The sequence below is a fragment of the Suncus etruscus genome, chromosome 17 (assembly GCF_024139225.1).
Source record: "Suncus etruscus isolate mSunEtr1 chromosome 17, mSunEtr1.pri.cur, whole genome shotgun sequence".
Taxonomy (NCBI): Eukaryota; Metazoa; Chordata; class Mammalia; order Eulipotyphla; family Soricidae; genus Suncus; species Suncus etruscus.
Genome location: NC_064864.1, coordinates 32797413 through 32821902, shown reverse-complemented (window position 1 = coordinate 32821902; position 24490 = coordinate 32797413). Strand labels below are relative to the sequence as shown.

Below are 24490 nucleotides of genomic sequence, written 5' to 3'. Positions count from 1 at the left end.
AGGTACATAGAAGAACACGTAGGTAAAACACTCCATGACATTGAAACTAAAGGCATCTTCAAGTAGAAAATACCACTGTCCAAACAAGTGGAAGCAAAGATAAACAAATGGAACTTCATTAAACTGAGAAACTTCTGCACCTCAAAGGAAATAGTGACTAGGATACAAAGGCCTCCCACATAAAGGGAGAGACTATTAATACCCAATACCCATCAGAAAAGGGGCTAACATCTAAGGTATATAAGGTACTGACATAACTTAACAAGAAAAAAAAATCTAAGCCCATCAAAATGTGGGGAGAAGAAATGAACAGACACTCTCAAAGAATAAATACAAATGGCCAAAAGGCACATGAAAAAAATGTTCCACATCACTAATTATCAAGGAGATGCAACAATGAGGTACCATTTCATGCCAAAGAGACTGGCACACATCACAGAAAAACAAAAACAATCAGTGCTGGCAGGGAAGTGGAGAGAAAATAACTCTCATTCACTGCTGGTGGGAATACCGTATAGTCCAGCCATTATGGAAAACAATATGGAGATTTCTCAAAAAACTAGAAATTGAGCTTCCATATGATCCAGCTATATCATTCCTAAGGATATACCCTAGGAACACAAAAACACAACACAAAACTGCCTTCTACACATCAATATTCATTGCAGTGCTGTTTACAATAGCCAGAACAACAGATGAGTGGGTAAAGAAACTGTGGTACATATATACAATGGAATATTATGCAGCCTCCAGAAAAAATTAAGTCATGAAATTTTCCTATACATGGATGGACATGGAAACAATTATGCTGGGCTAAATAAGTCTGAGGGAGAAAGATAGGCACAGAATAGTCTCACTAATCCGTGGGATTTAAGAAAAATAAAAGATAGTATGTTAATAATACCCAGAAACAACAGAGGGCTAGAAGGACTGGCCCACGATATGAAGCTTACCACTAAGAGTGTTGAGTGCAATTAGAAAAGTAACTACATTAATAACTAGCATGACAATGGTAGTGAGTGAGACAAATAGAATGCCTGTCTTGAAGCCAAGTAGGAGTGGGGGAAGAGAAAGACAATGGCTATTGGTAATGGGAATATAAAAAAAAAAAAAGCACAAAGTTGTTCATGATTGAGTTTATCATACAATATTAAAAAACTGTCCCCAGAGCATACTTCCCACCACCAATGTACTTAGCTTCCCTCTCACACTCCCTACTACCGCCACTGGGGCAGACATTTTGTTTCTCTCTCACTATATACTCCTTCTAATCTAGACAATGTGGTTTGCAATACTGTTAAGAAAGGAGTACAGTTCTTATCCAGAATCATCATTACCAATTGTCATTGTGATCCCTTCTCTGCCCTAACTACACTCTCCATTATTTCTGGCAAGCTTCCCACAATGAACAGGTTCTCCAGGCCCTCATCTCTATTGTCATTGAATATTATTACAATATTATCATTTTGTTTCTCATATCCTACAAATGAATGAGATTATTATGTCTATCCCTCTCCCTCCTACTCATTTCATTAGTCACAATGTGGTGTTCCATACTGATTGATTTGTACAAATAAAACTATCCTTGCTTCTCTAAAATAATCCTATCAGGTCATGGTGTATGATCTTCTTTGATGAACTGTTAGATTCTATTTAACAGCTAGTATTTTGTTGAGGATCTTTACATCTGTTCATCAGGGATATCAGCACTCTTTCTTTATGGTATGTCTGCTTTTGGTATCAAGATGATGTTAGTTTCATAGAAACTGTTTGGGAATGTTTGTATTTATTCAGTTTCCAGAAGGAGCCCAATAAGGATTGGTTTTAGATTTGAAAGAATTCAGTGGTGAATACATCTGGGCCTTTGTGGTTTTAGTATGGATATTTCTGAAAATTTTAGCTTTTTGATTACCATTTTAATTTCCTAAATCATGATAGATCTGTTCAGTTATCCCAAATCATTTTTGTTCGACTTTAGGAGGTTATGGAATCCAAGAATTTATTCATTTCTTCTAGGTTCTTTTGTTTTGTGGCAAAGAGATTTTCAAAGAAATCTATGATTACACTGAAATACTATAGTATTTGTAGTGACATCTTCCCTTTCATTTCAAATTTGGTTTCCTAAATCTCTTTCTTTGTGAGCCTTGCAATCTTTGTGTGACTATATACAAAACAATTTATCGACCATGTTTATTTTTTCAAAAAACGAACTTTTACTTTCACTGGCCTTTTAAATTGTTTTTGGGTGTCCAGTTTATTAGTTTCTGCTCTAAATTTTATTATCCTTCTGCCTGCCTGCTTTCAGCTGATTTTATTGGTCCTTATCCAATGTCTTAAGCTGTGTCTCTATGGTATTTATATAGGCCCTTCCTGATGAATGTTGGGAAAGCTATAGATTTTATTAATACTGTTTCTGCTGAGGCCAGATAGTATGAAGGTAGGATGTTTGTCCTGCATGCAGAAAGACAGCTGTTCAAATCCTGGCATCCTATATGATCTCCCAAGCCTGCCAGGAGCGATTTCTGAGTGTAGAGCCAGAAGTAACCCTTGAGCGCTGCCGGGTGTGACCCAAAAACAAAACAAAACAAAACAAAACCAAAAAAAAAAAACTACTGCTTTTGCTGTTTCTCACATACTCTGATAATTTATATCTTCTTTCTCATTTGTTCCTAGAAATCTTTTTTCCCTCTCCAACCCACCAGAGGAGCAGTTTAATCTCCAAGTATTAAAGTCATTCCTCCATGTCTCTTATAATTCACTTTTATTTTCAGTGCATCCTAGTCTTTGATAATATTTGATTCAATTTCTATCCTCTTGATTTTATGAAGTATGTTTTATGATACAGCACGTGATCTTGGAGAATGTCCCATGTGAACTGGAGAAAAATATATACAGATTTTGTAGGATGAAAAGCCCTCTACATAGATAGATAGATAGATAGATAGATAGATAGATAGATAGATAGATAGATAGATAGATTATATAAATTACACATATATATATAATCTATGTACATATATACACTAAGCCATTATGTTCCATTTCTTCTTTGAAAGCCAGTATATACTTGTTGAAATTTAGCCCGATTTATCTATCTAGAGTTGACAGAGCAATGTTGAAGACTCCAACTATTATTGCATTGTAACTGATCTTTCTTTAAATTTAGTAGTTGTTTTTAAGTATAATGTTGACTCCTCATTGGATGCATACATATTTAGGAGTGTGATTTCTTCCTGATGTACATATCCCTTGATTATTAAGAAATGATTTCTATCTCTTAGAACAATTTTAAATCTAATGTCTAAGTAGTCTGATATTACTAGGGCCACCCCAGCCATTTTAAGGGAGTTGTTTGTTTGAAAGACTGTCTTCCAACCTTTGACTTTGAGTCTGCATTTGCTGTTATTATTCCAATGTATTTTTTTGCAGGCACCAATATGTTGGATTCAGTTTTCTGATCCATTTTGCCACACTGTCTCTTTTTTTTGTTTTGTTTTGTTTTTGGTTTTGGTTTTTGGGCCACACCCAGCGTTGCTCAGGCGTTACTCCTGGCTGTCTGCTCAGAAATAGCTCCTGGCAGGCACGGGGGACGATATGGGACACTGGGATTCGAACCAACCACCTTAGGTCCTGGATTGGCTGCTTTCAAGGCAAACAATGCTGTGCTATCTCTCCGGGCCCACCACACTGTCTCTTAACTGGTGTATTATTTCATTGGTGTTGAGAGATTATTGTCATGGGATTTTGTGCCATCTTTGTAAATGTTTGGTGTGTTTGTTAGTTTTATCTTGCTTAAAGTAGACCCATCTGTTCATCTTTTAAGGCTGCTTTTAAGTCTGTAAAATTTCTGAACTGTTGTTTATTCATGAAGCTGTGTATCCTTTCTTCAAACCTTAATGAAAGACTAGCTGGGTAAAATATTCTTGGCTATATATCCAATTCATTGAATTTTTTCACTATATGCCTCTACTCTTTCAGGCTTGCATGTTGCTTATGATAAATCTGCTGTAAATCTTAAGGTTGCTTTTTTTGTATATATTTTCCTTTTTGATCTCGCTGCTTTTAGTATTCTATCTCTATCCATGGTTTTCATCACTGTGACTGGGATGTCTTTGTGGTACTTTCACTTGGGTCTCTTTTAGGTGGTACATTTTGGGCATTCAGGGTGTGGGTGTATGCACTCTTCAGCTCCAGGATCTTTTCAGTAATGATATCTTTGATTGTTGCTTCTTTGTGGGCATATTCTTCCTGGATCTCTTGGATCCCAATGATTCTTGTATTGCTTCTGTTGAAATTATCCCAGAGTTTTACTGTCTGTTCACTTATTTTGAGGATTTTTTTCCATCTTCTGTTCATTTATTTTAAGGTTCTTTTCCAACCTCTCTGTTTTATTAAGGTGTTATGCAGTTCATTTTCCAGCTCACTAATTTTGCCCTCAGTAAGCCATTACTCTGCCTGTGAGGCATACCAGTGAGTTTGTCATAGAGCTTACCAAGTTTTTCAGTTCTATCACCTATTTGAAGTTTTCTCTTTTTTTTTTTTTTTGGTTTTTGGGTCACACCCAGTAGCGCTCAGGCGTTATTCCTGGCTCTACACTCAGAAATCGCTCCTGGCAGGCTCAGGGGACCATATAAGATGCTGGGATCATCCTTCTGCATGCAAGGCAAACACCTTACCTCCATGCTAACTCTCCGGCCCAAGTTTTCTCATATCCTCGAATCTTATTGGCTGTCCGTTCAATGGTTTGAGTTCTTTGAACATCCTCAACATTCATTTCCTCTCTACAGTCTTTATCAGAGAGGCTATACAGGTAGCTGGTACTAGCTGGATCCTCAGAATTACCTCCTTTATTCACTAATTGTGAATAAATTGTCTTCTCATTGTGAACTTTGCTGTATAGAAGAGTTCCTTATATTTTGGGTTGGTGCTCATTGACTAGAAGAAATGTGCAGTATCCTCCCACCATTAGTTTTATTTATGCCAAGCTTTCTTTTTATGGCACTCAGGTCCTGTGACCATCATGTGTTTACCTCGAACTTGACCTCCTTTCAGGATGCCTTAGTCCCACCACTGCTGGTTTTTCTTGCAGCCTAGCTTTTTCTTTTCACAGGCTCTCATCCCATATCACCCACTTTGTCGAGCTCTTTTTGTGCCCTGGTCCAGTCACCGCAGGTTTTCTTCGAGGCTGACCTCTTTCTGTTCTATGCTCCCTCGCTGTCTGCCCTCAATTTTAATACAAATCTATTTCAAATTAAAAAAGACTTGGGAAATTTTGGTGATGATTTCAAAAAAAAAAAAAAGCTAGTTAAAAATAAGTCTTAAGTAGCACAGAAATGTAAGACAACAAAAAAAGGAAACCTACCTATGGTGTGTCTTCTTCAAGTAAAAAAACAATAATTTAAATCAAGTAAACAAACAATAATTTAAATCTTAACTATTTCACATACAAAATATGGATTAGAAATCAAAAACCTTACCGTAAATGTAACAATAGTTATTCGAAAAAAAAAGTTCAAAATGCACATATAGTTTTCAAACAGTACTCTCTACTTGGGCAAACTACTTGACTGTGTTTGCCAATCTAAAAGAAATTCATGGAGCCGGCAAGGTGGCGCTAGAGGTAAGGTGTCTGCCTTGCAAGCACTAGCCAAGGAAGGACCGCAGTTCGATCCCCTGGCATCCCATATGGTCCCCCCAAGCCAGGGGCAATTTCTGAGCGTTTAGCCAGGAGTAATCCCTGAGCATCAAATGGGTGTGGCCCAAAAAACCAAAAAAAAAAAAAAAAAAGAGATTCATAAATATGGGGGCCGGAGAGATAGCATGGTGGTAAGGCCATTCATGCAGAAGGTTGGTGGTTCAAATCCCGGCATCCAATATGGTCCCCCGAGACTGCTAGGAGTGATTTCTGAGCATAGAGCCAGGAGTAACCCCTGAGCGCTGCCGGGTGTGACCCCCCCCAAAAAAAAGGAAATTCATAAATAATCTTAAGAATTCATAGCCAAGGGGGCCGGGCGGTGGCGCTAAAGGTAAGGTGCCTGCCTTGCCTACGCTAGCCTCGGACGGACTGCGGTTCGATCCCCCGGCGTCCCATATGGTCCCCCCAAGCCAGGAGCGACTTCTGAGCACATAGCCAGGAGTAACCCCTGAGCGTTACTGGGTGTGGCCCAAAAACCAAAAAAAAAAAAAAAAAAAAAAAAAGAATTCATAGCCACCAGCAACCCACCCCCCAAAAGGAGTTTTTATGGTAGTGGTCTAAATCACAAAGATAAGAAGCAAGAAGTGGTGTTGGCAAAGGCTGTGAACAAAAAACAATCCTTGTTGGCTGTTGGTGGGAAGACTGTTATAAATACACAATGGAATACTGTTCATATTCAGTTATACAAAACAAGAACACTTGATACGTACATCAGTGTGGATTTGTAATGGTGAATAAGCTAGAGAAAGATAAATACAAAAGGTCTTGATTGTATATGTAAAAAAACAAAGCAAGGGAATAGACAAAAGCAATCTGTAGGTTTGATCAGAATACCTAGACTGGCAGAGCAGACGCGAGTAAGGGGAGTAAGAGTGGAAGGCCCAAGAGATATGGGAGATTTTAGAATTTTAATTATGAGAAAGAATTCCTGAAACAAATACAATAATAGAAATCAATGTTACCACAATTTTAAAAAAAAATAGGGGTTTGAGGTACATGGAGAGATAATACAGCAAATATGTCACTTGCCTACCATACAGTCAATCTGGTTTAATTCCTGGCTCACTACTGGTAGTGAGCAGTCAAGAATGATCCCTCAGCACCAAAGGCCCAAAACAAAAACTAACTTTTTTCAAAAGTGTGGGGAGGAAACTTCATTTTATAAGAAAAACACAGTTGAGAACATAAACATATGTGCATGGGCTTACTAAATTCTGCTGGTTACTCAGAGATCAGGTATATTCTTGAAAAGGAAGACTAGCTAGGACCAAAAAAAATCATCTAGCATAAGAGAAAAATCTTCTAAAGTTTATATTTGCATAGTCTATGGAGCAAGATGAAGGGACCATACTCGGGAGTTATTCCAGGGGATTCTAAATCTTGAGCCCTGAAGAACAAAGAGGAAAAACAGCACAAACACAGTAAGTTTGAACAGGACTGATGAAGAAAAAATTCCTAAGGGAGGAAGCAGAGTGAAGTACGGCAGTAGCAGATCAGACAGAGTATGTGTTCAGGGAACACTGTCCAGTGAGATTGGGAGTTTAGCTGATGTTGAAAATTGGGTAGGGAACTGAAGACTTTAAAGTTAGCAGAGACTATAAAGGATCTCAAATGTTCTGCTCCCAACAGTGAGGAACAAATAGAGAAACACTATTTTCTTTGTGTTTAAACAACCAACCCTTGGTCACAATGAGGAGAACCTAAACATGGTGAGATTTCATTGTAGCTAGTACGTAGAAGTAAAAGTAACTAATACACGCAGTAGAAACATGGGTTAAGAACCAGGGAAGTCCAGCAGAGTCAGAAAAAATGAAAAAAGGGTGAGGATCCTTAAAATAGCCAGCCAGAAAGAAAAATGGTTTCATTACCTTGTTTGCATTGTGCAAGGTATCTGCCTGAGCTGGAAGATCAAAACTCACACCGTCCTCCCTATTATCAGGAACAGTGGACATACGTTCCAGACTGTGAATTCTTCCAGGTTCAGATGAAGGGAAACCCAATTCTGGCAAAACAGGCTTCACTCCAGACATCTGAGGGGTTGCGCCAGGCAGCAAGGCTTCAGGGTCAATTGCTAAATTTGCCTAAAGAAGAAAAATAAAACTCAACCACTATGTTTTCTCAAACCTGGAAGCCTATTGCTATTACTGTTACACATGAGTGATTCAGATGTTAGAACTGCATACAAGAAGCAACAATAGCAGATGGGGAAAAAATAAGAAAATGTTGGGTAGAAGCTGGCAAGTAAAAACAAGTTTATAGATATCAAAAGCAGGCAATAAAGATTGTAGAGGTATTAGATAATTACTTGTATTTTCAAGATCCGGGAGGTCGGCTCTTTAGTTTTAAATGAAGTGGGATCTGGTGAGTCCTGTGAAAAATCACACCCAGTTAAAACTCCACTGGATAAATACAAAGAGAAAATATTTTTTTGGATCATAACATATACCCATAAACAAAACTTTGGTGAAGTAGAACTGTTTCATTCTCAAATTCTATATGGTAAAGACATTCAAATCTCTCCTGGACCTCAAAACAATCTACTTATACACTTCTTATATGTCTCCTTATCTGTTATCCAAGTGGAAATATATACATAGAACAAAAGAAAATAGATTGCAAGCAATATACTTAGTTATAGTATATCACAGCACGAAAACCTGACCATTTGGCAAAACAACAAGATGTTTCTCCAGAGCAAATATCATGGATCATATAAGAATTCACCAAAAGCAGAGTGCTTGAAGTGAAAGCTGGCACCTGGGATGAGTCACTGAAGATATGCTAGGCCTAGAATCTGATTTTCATAAATGAGAAAAGAAGAATCCTCATTCAGTGACATCCAGGAACTACTGTGAACTACTGTAAGACAGAACCAGAACTTGGTCTCCAGACTGGTATGTTCTCAGAAAAAAAACCATGAATATGAGACCTAAATGTTGCAGAAAAGATAATAGAGAAAGAAAAATAAATTATATGCTTTTTCATAATAAACTCTAATGTCACTGTACTATTTCAAGACAATCCAGAAGAAGAAATGAAGGTACAAGAGGAAAAATTATTCCTCATACTACCGTATTTAATTTTATCTTGAATCAAATATACAAAGTATAGATTCATGGTGGTGTGTGGAAGGATCAGATACACAGAGCCTTAAATTTTCAATAATAGGAGCCTGAGAGATAGCATGGAGGTAGGGCATTTGCCTTGCATGCAGAAGGTTGGTGGTTCGAATCCCAGCATCTCATATGGTCTCCCAAACCTGACAAGAGCGATTTGTAAGCGTAGAACCAGGAGTAACCCCTGAGCTCTGCTGGGTGTGACCCAAAAAACAAAACAAAACAAAACAAAACAAAACAAATGTTTTCAGTAAAATGAAAAGATCCTGGATACTATTTGCTTCTCAAATTAAGAGAACTCCAAAATAAACATAGGTATCCATGACAGTTAATCTGTACTTACACATGGAAGAGAGCTGAAAACCCTTAAACATATCAGTTCTAACCTGAGGTGTTTCCAGTTTCCATACGCTTTTTTCTTTGATACCCTGATTTCGTTCAAGATGTTCTTGATTCTTTAAAGATGGAACATGGTTATCTTTTTTCACTATCTTCTTCTTCTCCTGTATCTTAAAGAAAAGTTACAAACAAACCTGACTTTCAAGTCTTAAAGTCATTTCTCAAATAAGGATTTCCCTAACTTTAACATGTCATTTTAGAAATAGCTTTTTAGAACTGCAAAGCTTGTCTGGAGTACAGGTGGGGGTGGGGTGGGATGGAGGGAGATTTGGGACATTGGTGGTGGGAATGTTGCACTGGTGAAGGGGGTGTTCTTTACATGACTGAAACCTAATCACAATCATATATGTAATCAAGATGTTTAAATAAATGAAAAACATGAAAAAAAAAAAGAAATAGCTTTTTAGAGACTGAATTTTCTATTTTTTCTTAGGGGTTCTATAATAATAAGATGGCACAAATAAAATCTAATGGAGCCAGGAGAGGGAAATCACATACTGAAGTATTTAAGTTTTATAACTGAAAGGCAAAATATTTATTTCCATTTTGGGGGTCACACTCAGCAATGCTCAAAAACTATTCCTTGCTCTGTACTTAGGTATCTATCCTGGCAGTGGTCAGGAAAATGAAGAGGGTGCTAGGGATCAAATCTGGGTTCCAGATGTTAAGCAAACATCTTACTCACTGTACTATCACTTTGGCCCCTCAAAGGCATACTATTTAATCTTCATGCTATATAAACTGCTCTTTTAATTAAATAACTAAAAAATCAATTTGTAACAAAATAAGAAAACCCATATTGATTGATGTTTTTATGTGAGGATCATAAGATAGAAATAATCACCTCCATCAGCATGTGATTAGCTGCTCGTTTACTAATAAGAACCACAAGTCTGTGTCGTTTTCTTAATTTTATAACTCAGTTTCCCATAATGAACAATACTGCCCCAGAAGGAGGAGGAAGAGGATGAAAAGCAATACTGGGAAGTGAAGGCTTAGAAGAAGCAGCCTCAGTGAAACAGGAAAGGAGGCAGGAGGATTTTCTGTTTGATCACACAAGGAAAGTAATTTCAGGGGGAGTAACAAGCATGTTGTCTGGAAAAAGTGGTGGTAAGGTAAGCCAAGTAAGTTAGGAAACCACGCCAAGTAACTCTGGGAACCTCTGGTATTAGTGGACACTAATTTTCCTTTCCCACACACCCCAGAATTGAAAACAGAAGACAGGTACCGAAGACTGGGACTTAGTAGAGCTGAAAAGATCGTCGTCATCATCATCATCATCATTATCATCCCCAAACAGGCTCCCAACATTTGGTGCTAATAACTGAAACAGACAAAAAAATATCAAAGTCAATTCCAAAGCAAAAACATTTACTGAGTAAGATGAACTGCTAAAATAATATCTAATACTAATTATAAGGGTACTAAACTGAGAACCATTTGGAACTGACCTTGGTTTTCTTGGTGCCAGCGAAAAGGTCAACATCTGGGTCATTGTCCTTCTGGAGTTTGTGACTAAAAAGCAGCTCTTCATCTTGAAAGACACCTGTGCTCTTAGGACGGGTATCAGGATCAGGACTCTGGGAAAAAATAGGAAGTCTAAATGTGTTTATACGTCTAAGGATTTACCTCGAGGAGATCATACTATAGCTGCAAAGATGAGAAATCAAACATCCTCTGGAGCTTCTACTTATAAAGGCTGAAGACTAGACACTTTTCACACATCATAATAGTATGAATTCACCCCAAATTGGTAGAGACTAGGTCTATAGGTACATACACAGATAACATACACAAAAACAATCCAGCTGTTTTGTACTGAAACATTTTGGAGGTTAAAATATGAAATTAAACAAGTTCTACCTCATTCCCAAAGGGAAAACACAGTTAATACTAAAACTACATAAAGCTGTCATGGATTGTATCTAACTTATTATAAGTTTTAAACCTGGCACTAGGGTGCCAGTTAAATTTCCAGTATGTCTCTCCACTTGCTATCTCTGTTACCTTCAGACTCCACGAGCTCATTACATTTGAATCAAATCTCACATTTGAAAATATTGACATTACTTGGTTGGGACTATAATGGCTTCACACTTAACGTTTTAAAATTCAACCCAATTTCTTCTAGCATTACATCTTAAATTAGAACCAAAAAAACCCCCAAACATTTCAAAACATGTCACATTCAAAGTTATTACTACTACTAGATGATAAATTATTTCATCTTGCAAAGGGGAAAACTCAAATTTAAAAAAAAAAACAGTACAAAGTCAACATAGCATGAAGTTCAAATACACACTAAAAGACTGAAATACCAAAAATTATTCATATCCACAGTGTATAGCTCTTATAAACATGGCTGTACTGATATTGCTACCAAAAATTCATAATTTTTTGTAGAAATCAATATGGACTAGATCCTCAATTTGGAAAGCACTAGCAATCCTGAAACCAAACCTATTTCTGATCTCAGTTGAGATGTTACTTAAAATACGTTGCTCAGTAATGTTTATTATATCCTCAATTGTGCAAACATCTCCGAAAACTAGGTTTGGATGACTTCTCATCCCACACAGAAACTAATCTATTAGCAGTCTCCCCATTCCCATCTAGTCTAACACTCTCCCACAGTTATAAACAACCACTGACCTCTATGGATTTTTCTATTGAGGACATTTCAAAGATATGGAATCAGATCTTTTCTCTTTTGTCAATGGTTTCTCTTAGCATGTTTTCAAGAATCATCCATGTTGTACTTTGTACTACATATTCCTTTTCTTATAAAATAATATTCCTTGAATGTGTTTACTGCATTGAACTTAGCTTTCATCAAAGGATGAATATTGAGTTGTTTCCATTATTTTTTGCTAAATAAATAATGCTGTTGGGAATATTACCCCCAAATTTCCATGTAAATATGTTTTCACTTTTCTTAGATAAATATTTAAGTAAAAGTGCTAGGTCCTGTGATAACTTACTTATAACAATGATAGAGGATTACCAAATTTTTCTGAGTGGCTATACCATTTTATATTCTCAGCAGAAATGAACAATGATTCCAGTTTTTCTATCTTCTTACCAATACAAGGCTATTTAAAAAGTTAATAAATGGTGGTTAGATGGTGAAGAAGCCAAAATCCTTATTTCTATAGCACCTCACTAACGCCATAAATGAGATTCTTTGATTCTTCTAGAGATTTGGACCTTTATTCCTTTCTGCTCACCTTTCCTGCTTCTTTCTTTAAAGGTTGGATGTGGTGTAGATTATCTGTTTTATCCTCTTCCTCATCAAATAAGCTAAGAACAGTTTTTGTTCTAGTTTTGGTTCCTCTGTCCAAAGGAGATGATGAAGAAAATAAATCAGAATTGACTGGTTCCTGACTAGAACTGTTAAAAAGTTTTTCCTGGAAATGAAGAAAAATATAAAAGATGAATATCTAGAAATAAACATTTTTATCACATGACCTCCCAAACTCCATCTTTACATGCTTCAGAGCATGGCAGTAGCACTACTACTTCTAGGAAATAAAACACTAAGGCTTTTTTAATATCCTCTAAAAGCCTGTTCTTTTCTTGTTTTATTTTGTAAATCTCTAGAGCTATTCCCAGTGACTTTGGGGGCCACTCCCAGCAATGCCTGATGAGCCATCTGGTTTGATACCCAGAACCTAGGTTTTCCATCATGAGCTTGAGATGAACTTCGGGTTGCCTTTTCTTTTAAGGATGGGTACTCAGGGTTTACTCCTGGTTCTATGCTCAGAAATTACTCCTAGTAGTCTCAGCAGACCATGTTGGATGCCAAGGAATGAATTCAAGTCTGCCACGTGCAAGGCAAACAGATTACTGCTGTGCTATTGCTCCAGCCCTTGAGATAATTTTTAATGGCTATCCAAATGGAGAATACAAATAATTCATCACCAAAGATAATTTTTCTAATCAGTTTAAAGTTATGGGTTCCTCCTTCTTACTAAGAAATATGTTTTACATATTCACCATAACCAGGAACTACATTCTAAGTTATAGCAATAATAAACAAGCCAATCACTGGAGATAGATCTTTTATATTCTAGTAGTTAATATATAATATAATATAATATAATATAATATAATATAATATAATATAATATAATATAATATAATATAATATAATATAATTAATATAATTAATATAATATAATATAATATATAATGTAATAAGTACAAACAAGGGGGCAGAAAGTTAGCAGAGCAGGTAGGGTACTCACTCAACTTACATGCGGTTGACCCAGGTTTACTCCCCAGTATCTCATATAGTCCCCCAAATACTGCCAGGAATTATTCCTGAGTGCAGATACCGGAGTAGCCCCATAGTAACTCTAGTTGGCAGGGTGTGGTTCCTCCACCCAAAATAATTTTAAAACTACCAAGGAGATACTCAATTGTCAAAATCAGAATAAATCACAAGAGACGTGTTTTTTTTTTATCATCCAATTAAGAGAATCTCAAATTCTCTCAAATTCTGGGTTAGAATTTCTTTATAAAACCTATTCTATGAGCCAATAAGAAAAAAAACAATCTACCCCAAAATGTGCCACTGACTGTGAGCTGTATCATGATTTCAAACTGGTTAAACTGGAAACACATACGGCTTCGAAGACAGCTGTAATTTAATTTTTTTTTTGATCGGCAAAGCAAAGCTTTTTACAGAAACTTATTTAGAAAGATGTGAGGGGAGAGAACAGGAGTACATATTTGAAAAAGAACACAGGCTTCTCCAGTGTAGAAATAAGCAAGTGAGATATGTGTTCAAGAGAGAACACAGGCTTGGAGAGGACAAGTGAAAAAGCAGACTTGTAGAAGGAAAAAATTAAAAGTGAATATTTGTGAAATAACACAATGGAGAAAGGCAATATGTATGTAAAGCTGATATACAATGACTGCGCAATAGGTAAAACACACATCACTACAGTACATGCACATGTGCCTAAGAGAGACTCTGTAAGTCAAGCAGAAGGTTTCCCTAAAGATATATTTAGATATTTTCTTTTTTAAACTTTAGTGTCATAAAATTTTTCAACAAATGAAACATATATGTTTGGTGGCAGATCAAGGTAAATGTTATACCTCTGAGTGTTTCACAAGAACATTCAGAAGAAAAGAAGCGTCAGAACATTGGGGGTTGAAGAAATAGCATACAGGTAAGGTGTTTGTCTTGCAAGCAGTTGATTCAGATTCAATTGCTAGTACTTCAAATGGCCTCCTGAGCCCTGCCAGGAGTGATCCCTGAACACAGAGCCAGAGTAAAGTCTGAACATTGTGTGACCCACAAAACAAATAGAACACACAAAGGAAAAGAAAGTTCACCTTTCCTGACTCGTCAGCCATGGGAGTTCTGCCCAGTTCTGATGAGTCTTTAATACTCAAAACTTTCTTAGTCACAGGCTTCACTCCCTTGTGTACTTCCTTCTCCTCATCACTAAACAATGAAGTTGGTTCCTCAGGAATAATTGCCTTTTTCTACCAAGACAGTAAATAACATCCTCAAGTTAAAAAAAAAAGTGTGCTGACTTATAATAGATAGAATATGTACAGAACAAATCAAAACCACAGTCCTCTGTAAGGAATGACAGGACATGCCAAAGATGTGCTACAAGAAAGAAAAAGCAATGAACACAACTGCCTCAACTTGAGGACTCAGCACTTGAATTTTTGCCACTGTCTATGTATTTATTTCTATATAAATAGAAATTGTCTATATACAACTCAAGTTGTCTATATTCAACTCAAGATTACAATTTGTGTAATCTTTTACTCTGCCACTCAGACATCTGCTAGTTTTCCTGTCTCTCTCCTTATACAGTTCTGTTTTAGAGTTTCATCCCATGTGTCTTGCTGAAATAAAATACCCACATAAGTCATCTCCTACCCCAAACTTCCAGTCTGCATTAAACAAATGCTATGGCCAACACCTGCTGTCTTGTAAACCTTAATCCATCTGCACCTGATCATTTCTCACTATCCCTTGGTTTTTTTTGTTTTGAGATCACACGAGCAGTGCTCAGACCTTACTCCCTTCTCTTTGCTCAAGGATTACTCCTGGAAAGATTTGGGGGAACATATGGTTTACTGGGAAATAAACCTCAGTTGGCAGCATGCAAAGCAAGCTCTCTATCTTAATACTTCTTAAACTTAGTGTAAGCTTTCATACTTCTATGTCTTGCCTCTGTCTACATAAGTAAATCCTCATTTTCAAGCAAGGTTTAGCTAGTAGTAATAAGTAAAGGTATTTCTGTTCTTGGGGTCAGAGCAGTAATAGATAAAATGTTTAACATGTGGCCAACCAGAATTTAATCCCCAGTGCCCTGTGATATCTGAGTGAGGAGCCAGTCGTTAAATCTTGAGCACCAAAGGGTGTGGCCCAAATCCCTGCCCCCAAAAAGATATTTCTGTTCTCTTTAATAAGTTTGATTTGTTTTACTGATATAAATATTAGTTATATCTCTATCCCTTTCTTCTTTCAGCTATGCATTAAAAGCCACCATACAGCTGTTTGTGAACTTGGAAGGTTTACAATTTATATCCACAAGTACTCATGGTGCTTATACCAAGTAGGAAGTAGTGCGGAACAATGTCGGAAGCATTTGACCTCATCTCTCATCTGTTTTCCTAATTAGGTTGCAGAGTACTGGTAATATCAATGACAGAATAAAGTCAAATTTGAATAAGGAAGACTTTTTGTTGTTGTTTTTGTTTTGGGGCCACACTTGGTGATGCTCAGGGGTTACTCCTGGCTATGTGCTCAGAAATCGCTCCTGGCTTGGGGGACCATATTGGACACTGGGGATCGAACCACAGTCGGTCTTAGGTCAGCCTCATACAAGGCACATACCCTACTGATGCGCCCCTACTCAGGCCCCTGGATATGGAAGACTTTTAATTAGGATTTCATTTGAACGTCAAACAACAACATGCAAAATGTTTCAAAAGAAATAAGGCATTTTTTAATTTTTTAATAAATTCATATAATTATGATCTTTTAACCAAGGAAAATGACATTCAAACTAGTTTTTTTAAAAACTCCTTAAAGATAAGCTGATTTCATTTGCATGATAAAATTTTTGACAGTTTTACAATGTTATACGTTTTTTTTTTTTTTTTTTTTTTTGGTTTTTGAGTCACACCCGACAGCACTCAGGGTTTACTCCTGGCTCTATGCTCAGAAATCACTCCTGGGGCCCGGAGAGATAGCACAGCAGCGTTTGCCTTGCAAATAGCCGATCCAGGACCAAAGGTGGTTGGTTCAAATCCTGGTGTCCCATGTGGTCCCCCGTGCCTGCCAGGAGCTATTTCTGAACAGACAACCCCTGAGCAATGCCAGGTGTGGCCCAAAAAAAGAAAAGAAAAGAAAAGAAAAGAAATCGCTCCTGGCAGGCTGGGAGATCATATGGGATGCCGGGATTAGTACCATCGACCTTCTGCATGCAAGGCAAATGCCTTACCTCCATGCTATCTCTCCGGCACCAATGTTATACTTTTTAAAGTATATGCTGTAAGGCTGAAAAGGGTGGGATAGTGTGGCAACAGTTCAAAGTGCTACAGTGCATGACTGACACAGGGACCCTGGGTTCGATTCCCAGCATCACATAAGTCAGAGTAAGAGCGATAGCACAGTGGTAGGGTATTTGCCTTGCATGGCTGACCCAGGACGGAAGCGGGTTCAAGCCCCGGCATCCCATGAGTATAGTCAAGTGTAGACAAAACCAAAATAATATATTTCTTAAAATACCGTCTTTGCAGGAGGAACCGGTGTGGGAAGAGAGTCAAACAGAGAGCTTCCACTATCAGCGTCATCTTCAAAGAGGAGAGATGCTCTCTGGGACTTCTTTTGGCTATGCAAAACAAATGATGAAAGGAAAATGTATTTTTAAAATTGAAGATTCACTCTAAGTCACATCTAGCATCAAAATGTTCAACTCTGTGAACTTACATAGCTAAAAGCAAACAAGAAAAACCTTTGAAGTTGGCACAATTAATATTTAGTCATCAATATTAATTTAATTTTCAGCCTTATGTGAAGAATCCAGAGCCCTCCTCATATTCCAAACTGGTATAGATGCTACCCGTTGACTTGACTAAGAAAGACAACACTCAAACTTTCTCAAAGGGAGAATTCCTTGTCTCCATTTTCTGTGGCAAAGGAAGAGCCAGGAAGAAAAGGTGCTCATTTCTGAAGTTTGCAGTCAGAAAATGACAGGGCCGGGAACTACTACGCTTCTTCCTTTCACACTTAACCACACCTTTAAGGACACCTTATTGTCTTTCTGTGCTTATTTTCGACCCTACAAGCATCTCACCCTATCCCCTGTCTCTCAAAACTTCAGAAATCAGAGTCCCTTTTCACATTTTATTATCTACCCATCTTTTACCCTCCTGTTGGGTAAGCATATCCAAAATCTCACTCAACTTAATTCGCCTCACTTCATTTCTCTAACTTCTCTTTAACTGCATCCTCACCTACAAATGGTGGCCAATAAAAATCTGCCAGAAAAAACACCAATCAATCCCTTTTAAGATACAGAAATATGCAAGCTCATAAAACTATCAGAGAGTAGTAATGACTATGGGGAATCCTGAATATACAGGGTTCTAACTATTAATGGGTCAGGGATTACTGCTGGCTCTGTGCTTAGGAATCACATCTGGCCAGAGTGGAGCTCAGAGATCTATATGGGGTGCTGTGGCTCAAACCCTGGATGGAAATTTGTAAGGCAAGTAACTTAGATGCTATATAATTGAACTGCACCCCCTGTTTTTTTTTGTTGTTGGTATGCATTTCATTTAATCCTATCAACAATCCTATAAAAGAAGTGCAATAATTATTTTTATTAACATGTCAGGAAACTTAAACCCACAGAGGTTAGATAAATTGAACAGGTTATTGAGAAAACTGGGAATGTCAAAAGCGAGTATCAGGGGGCCGGGCGGTGGCGCTAAAGGTAAGGTGCCTGCCTTGCCTGCGCTAGCCTTGGACGGACCGCGGTTCGATCCCCCGGTGTCCCATATGGTCCCCCAAGCCAGGAGCAACTTCTGAGCACATAGCCAGGAGTAACCCCTGAGCGTTACCGGGTGTGGCCCAAAAACCAAAAAAAAAAAAAAAAAAAAAAAAAAAAAAGCGAGTATCAGGTATTAGAGGAGGGGTTCTAGAGTCCATGCCTTTAAGCAAAAGCCCAAGATACATCGAGGGGTAAAATAACAGATTCTAAAGGTAGAAAAGGTAACATCTGAAGAGATGAAAATATTCAGAAATAGAAAATTTACATAGTAAAAAAATAAAGCTTAACTACAATGTACAGAATTACCAATTCTATAGAATTTATTTGTACATCTATTAAATAGTGTCTTTATGATATCACCATTAGACAAGTTTCTAAGTAATCATATAAATTTCTAAGTAATCATATGTAAGTATTCTAAGTAATTATATCATAAATAAGTTTCTAAGTAATCATATTTTTGCAGAGAGAAAAAATATATTAGTATGAAGATTATTCTAAATTCATAGTTAATCTGGTAGCATGCTCCACCATGCTGCCTCCACATATTGTTCTGGCTTTAGTCCAAGTACTAATGCACAGAACCAGCAAAATCTGTGATATAGCACAACACTGCAGAGAATAATCTCACAGGAGTCTTCAAAACTAAGCACACTAAAGCAAACTATTTACTAAACAAACTAAACTGAATAAAACTAAGTAACTATCTACCTAAATGACAAATAAGCTCAACCAAACTATATTTTTAGGGTATCTCAAAGACAAAGAAAAAAACAAAGATAATAAACTTCACTTCTATTTCTTTTTTTTTTTTTTAATGTTGTATTCATATTTATTAAATAGTTTCTCTGGTTCCAATAGCTTCATTGGGAAATGGAAATACATAGATAGATACATACTAAATAAACAAATTTATAATAAAGTTACTGAATCTCAGCTTTTTGACCTCTCAATTACAAAGAAAAATATGTGCAAGATTGATAGGTAGAGAACTTTCTAGATGACAAGGAAAACGGGGTTTCTATCAAGAAATGTTTCTATTTAAGCATTCTGGACAAGAAATAAAAAGACTTTAGAACAAAGTTTTTGGAATATTTAAAGCTCCAGTTTGTTATATTATCTTCCTTAATTCTAAATAAATAAAACTAACTTTATATATTTATCCCAATTTGTTTAAGTATTAGGACCCACAAAATTTAGATCTGCCATAGTAAAAAAGATATTGCTCTAAAATAATACTTCATGAGACATGAGTTTAAAAAAAAAAGACAAGACAGAATAAGCTCTACAAGGTGAACAAGACAAGAGATGACTTGCCTAGAAGAAACAACAGGGACAAGCAGCAATATCAGCTGGAGAAAATAATTTAAAGTTAAAGACATATATACATGTAAACTACTAGAGAAAGGTATTATAGGTTATAGGAACAGAATATATAAATGAGATGGCAATATTATAGCTGTTTCACGTATAATTAAAAATCTGGAATGTCATGATTTAACTTATACACTTTGGGAGTTGGTTCTAGGGATTACAATAAAACCCTTACACCTGTGAGACAGTACTCTATCACTTTGTTTAATTCCTTTGGTGATTTAATTGACTATTATGGCTTATCATAGGATACATACATTCAAGGAAAAAGAGTATTCATTCTTGAGAAGTGAGCAAGCCTAAAGTCTCTCACAAAATTTATTGCAAATGAAAACACAATTTAACTCTTATTACAAAAGATTTAGTAATACACAAATAAAAACTAATGATTTATGATTAAAATATGTATGTAGTAGCTACATATGTGGCTGCATGACAACTCCAATTATTTTTCATTACTGTCATCCTTGTTAGGAACACACCAATTTAGACATCAATGTGGATTTGAAACCAAAATTTGAAGTTCACTATTTGATTTAAAGTACACAAACAAAATTAATGCCAGAAAGATCAACTAGCATTGAATAGCTTAGCAAACCTTCTGACAATAACTTAATGACTTCATTGCAAGATACAATAATTATCACAAATGTTCTTATTGTTGTAGTTTTCTTTCAAAAATAATCTTATTACCGCTTGCTGGGTGCCCTCCATTGAAAATTCCTGGCAAAAGGTATCCTTGTAGAGCTATTCCCTCCTCTATCAATTGTCTCCCCCTACCCTCTGCCCAGCAAATGTTCCAGGGTTTCTCCTTGAGGCTGAAAGCCACCACTGCGCCAGAGATGGGAAAGGATAGCACAAAGAGGGCTACCATTATACCAACCCTTTCACCCATAATAAGGACTCTTAATTGGGATTGCCTCCAGGATGTCCCTCTTCCCTCTTTTGGTCCAATATAAGTATTGTTGGTAGGGAAAAAAACTGTCTCTGGTCATCAGCCTGGGGTGCTTTCTTGAGCAGTCATGAGTTGGGGGGAGTGCTCTTGATCCCCAAATGCACTAGGAGGAGGAAGTTGACCCTTGCTGGTCATAAAGGTCAGCACAACCTTTGTAAACAAGTAAAATATATTATTTCATACATGACAAGGGAGTAGGGTTGGGAAGAGGTATAAATCTGGGGACAGAGATTTGCCTGGATGGAGGTCAGAAAAGAGATAGCTGGAAGAAGCAAGACGCAGGGCAAGCTAACAAGACCATGCTTAAATAGGTTTATGATACAGGCCACACATGTTGGCCAGGGATGAATAAAGCTGATATTTCCCGAAGCCTGTTGACTTAGGCTTTCCAGAGGAGGAGGAGATCAAAATGACCAAGTTCAAGGGCATCAGCTCTTCACACCAAATGTGCTGTCCCAGTTGGAGAGAGAAGAAAAGCATTGGGTGCTAAAGACAGCCACCTGCAGTGACAACAACTTAGGCCACACCTAGCAGTGGTCAGGGGTTACTTCTAGCTCTTTGGTTATGAATTACTCTTGGCAGGGCTAGGGAGACTAGGTTGGCTGATGCAAGGCAAATGCCCAACCCACTGTACTACTGCTCCGGACATCCTAAGAGCACTTTTAAGAAAACAAGACTCTGAATGCATTGGAGTCTCTTCAGGAAGTTGGATCAAAGCCCTGCCACCTAGAGAGCTTTCTTGCTCACCAATCTGGCAACAGGTGACAAAGGGTTGACCAGATGTCAGGATTCCACAGTAAAAGTTGACATAGCCACCTCTCAGTTAGAAAAACAAGGCAGTGCCCTCTCAAAAAATGAGAGTTGTGGCAAACGCTTCTATCCAAATATACATCTTCAGTTGCACCACAGGATTCACAGTGAAGATGAACCCTCTGAAGGGGAGGAAGATCTGGTTCTCAGCGTTCCTCTTCAAAAGAACCAAATGTCCCTGGTAGGCCAGAAGCCCTACAGATGTGAAAAATGTTCCAAAACCTTCCATTGACTCTCAAGTCTTCAAGCCCACCAGAGAATCCACAGCAGAGAGAACTCAAGCAGGCATAACACGCTGTGTAAGGGTTTCTCTCAGGAGATCCCATTTTCTCACCAACGCGTCACACCCAGAGAGAACCCACACTTATCTGAAGAACAGGGGAGGGATGTACAGGAAAGCTCACATGGCCATGAGCTAGAGAATTCCCACAAGAGTGAGATATGTGGGCTAGTCTTCAGTCAAGGTGAGTCACTGCGAACTCATCAACGGCTCCACAGATGGACCAGACCTTACTGCTGCAGTGAGTGTGGGAAAGGCTTCAGCTGGCTCTCCCGGCTCCAGGCGCACCAGCGGATCCATACTGGGGAAAAGCCCTACAAGTGCGAGGTAAGTGGCAAGGGCTTTAGTTATAGCTCCCACTTCAATATTCACTGCTGTATCCACACTGGGGAGAAGCCTTACAAATGCGTGGAGTGTGGGAAAGGCTTCAGTGTGGGTTCCCACCTACAGACCCACCAGACGAGCCACACAGGCGAGAAGCCATACAAATGTGATGAAAGCGGCAAAGGCTTCTGCCGTGCTTCCAACATTCTGGACCACCAGCGAGGCCACACTGGTGAGAAGCCCTATCAGTGTGAGGCATGCGGGAAGGGCTTCATTCGGAGTTCAGATTTTAACATTCATTTCCGTGTGCACACGGGAGAGAAGCCGTATCAATGTGACGAGTGCGGGAAGGGCTTCAGCCAGGCCTTCAATCTGCTGGCTCACCAGAGGGACCACACGGGAGAGAAACCCTACAAGTGTGGCTCCTATGGGAAGGGCTTCAGTCGGAGTTATATCTGAATGTGCACTGCCGGATCCACACTGGAGAGAAGTCCTATAAACGTGAGGAGTGTGGCAAGGCCTTCAGCCAGTTTTCTAGTCTTCAGGTGCATCAGAGAGTCCACACAGGTGAGAAGCCCTACTGCTGTGCGGGGTGTGACAAGGGCTTCAGCGTGAGGTCCCAGCTCCAGACCCACCAGAGGTGTCACATGGGTGAGAAGCCGTACCAGTGTGAGGAGTGTGGGAAGGGCTTCTGCTGGTCCTCCAACTTTCTGGCTCACCGTGGCGGGCACATAGGTGAGAAACCCTACCGCTGTGAGGTGTGCAGCAAGCGCTCTGGCAGAGGTCCTACCTCCAGGCCACCAGAGAGTGCATATGGGGGAGAAGCCATACAAGTGCGAGGAGTACGGCAAGGTCTTTACCTGGAGTTCGTACCTACAGGCCCATCAGCGAGTCCACACAGGGGAAAAGCCCTATAAGTGTGAGGAGTGTGGGAAAGGCTTCACTTGAAGCTCGAGTCTTGTCACTCATCAGCGTGTCCATGCTGATAATGAGAGCGGTAAATATTTGGCCTCATTAGGGAATTCCTGTTGGAGGGAAACTCAGTAAGTTGCTCTTTATTCCTCAGAAAGAGTTCCAAAAGTGACCAATTCTCAGGCCTGTCATTGTTTTCTTTATAAACTATATCAGAACTTGGTTTGATCAGAGGGCATTATTCAGATCTGGCTTTGGGTCCACACAGCAGGAAAGTCTCATGAAGAATGGAGACATCAGGACTCGGTTTAGAAATGTGATACATGACAGATTCAGCACAAAGGAGACCAGTCTACAGAGAAAAATGTAAAGAGCAAGACCCCAGAATATCTTCCACAGAAGCTGGAGGGATAGTGCAGCAGTAGGGCATTTGTCTTGCACGCAGCTGACCCAGGATAGACTTGGTTCAATCCCTGGTGTCCCTCATGGTCCCCCAAGCCAGGAGCGACTTCTGAGTGCATAGCCAGGAGTAACTCCTGAGTGTTACCAAAGAAAAAAAAATCTTCCACAAGAACATATTCAGTGAATAGGGACAGTTTTGACTCACTCTCCTCTGCCCTTTCGCTGCCAACACCTTGTTGATGTTCCAGATACTGTTCAGTGCATGAAAGAGTGGGCCATCCTGTGACATTGCACTTTGAAGAGTAATTCAACAAGATTTGGAAGATGTGTAAATTAAACACAAGTTCATTTTCCCTAACCCTGCAGGGCCTGTAAACTAGTTCTCTCCTCTTGCAGGGGGAAGCTCATGAGAGGGTCCAGAGAACATTCTGCCTGGCTCTGACCAGCACTTTGAATGCTAACAGTGCCTTTTCAGATGTCATTTGCATACACAGGAGCCTGCATCAACTCATGTTTGTGTACAGCATCATGAATTTTGACAAGTGTGAGCATTTGGCATACTCGCTGAGATCAATGTACACAAGGTTTCTGTTAAACTACAGGGTTTCCTCATCACATTTCCTTTCAATCTCACCTTGACTGGCAACAAGTACATTTCTGTTCCCTGGAGTAGTTTTGTCTGCTCTTGAGTTTCAAATGAGCTCTCTCTGTACTCCTGTGATTTAATTAATTAATGTGCACTAAAAAAAAAATCTGGGGACAATGGTGGAGAGACTTTTACAATGATGGTGGGATTGGTGTTGGACCATGAGTGGCAGAAACAAATGTATTATGAGCAACTACATAATACATGAACTTTAAATAAAGTAAAACTAATTTAAGAAAAGTAATAGAAGCAGGGCCAGAGTGATAGCTCAGTGGTAGGGCATTTGCCTTGCACACAACTGTTCCAGGATTGACCTTGATTCGATCCCCGGCATCCCATAACCAAGCCAGGAAAAATTTCTGAGTGCATAGCCAGGAGTAACCCCTGAGCATCACCGTTTATGGCCCAAACCCCCTCCCCGCCAAAAGAGAAAAGTAACAGAAGCAACTACGTAAGGATCCATAGGCAAAACATTCCCTAATATGTATAGAAAATAACATGTAAATGAAGAAAGTCAAAGACTTATCTTATTTGTCTCTATT

The 24490-nt window shown here is 38.6% G+C and overlaps 1 protein-coding gene across 1 annotated transcript in view; it reads right to left on the bottom strand.

Annotated features, from left to right (window-relative positions):
- WASHC2A (WASH complex subunit 2A) overlaps positions 1-24490 on the bottom strand; it is a 71295-nt gene that overhangs the window by 8164 nt on the left and 38641 nt on the right. Inside the window, exons 19-25 of the mRNA XM_049790767.1 lie at positions 16979-17081; positions 12438-12617; positions 10662-10790; positions 10439-10534; positions 9198-9320; positions 8001-8063; positions 7564-7776 (exon numbers count right to left, since the gene is read on the bottom strand). Of these exons, the coding sequence (XP_049646724.1) occupies positions 7564-7776; positions 8001-8063; positions 9198-9320; positions 10439-10534; positions 10662-10790; positions 12438-12617; positions 16979-17081 (907 nt within the window). The remainder of the gene's footprint in view (positions 1-7563; positions 7777-8000; positions 8064-9197; positions 9321-10438; positions 10535-10661; positions 10791-12437; positions 12618-16978; positions 17082-24490) is intronic.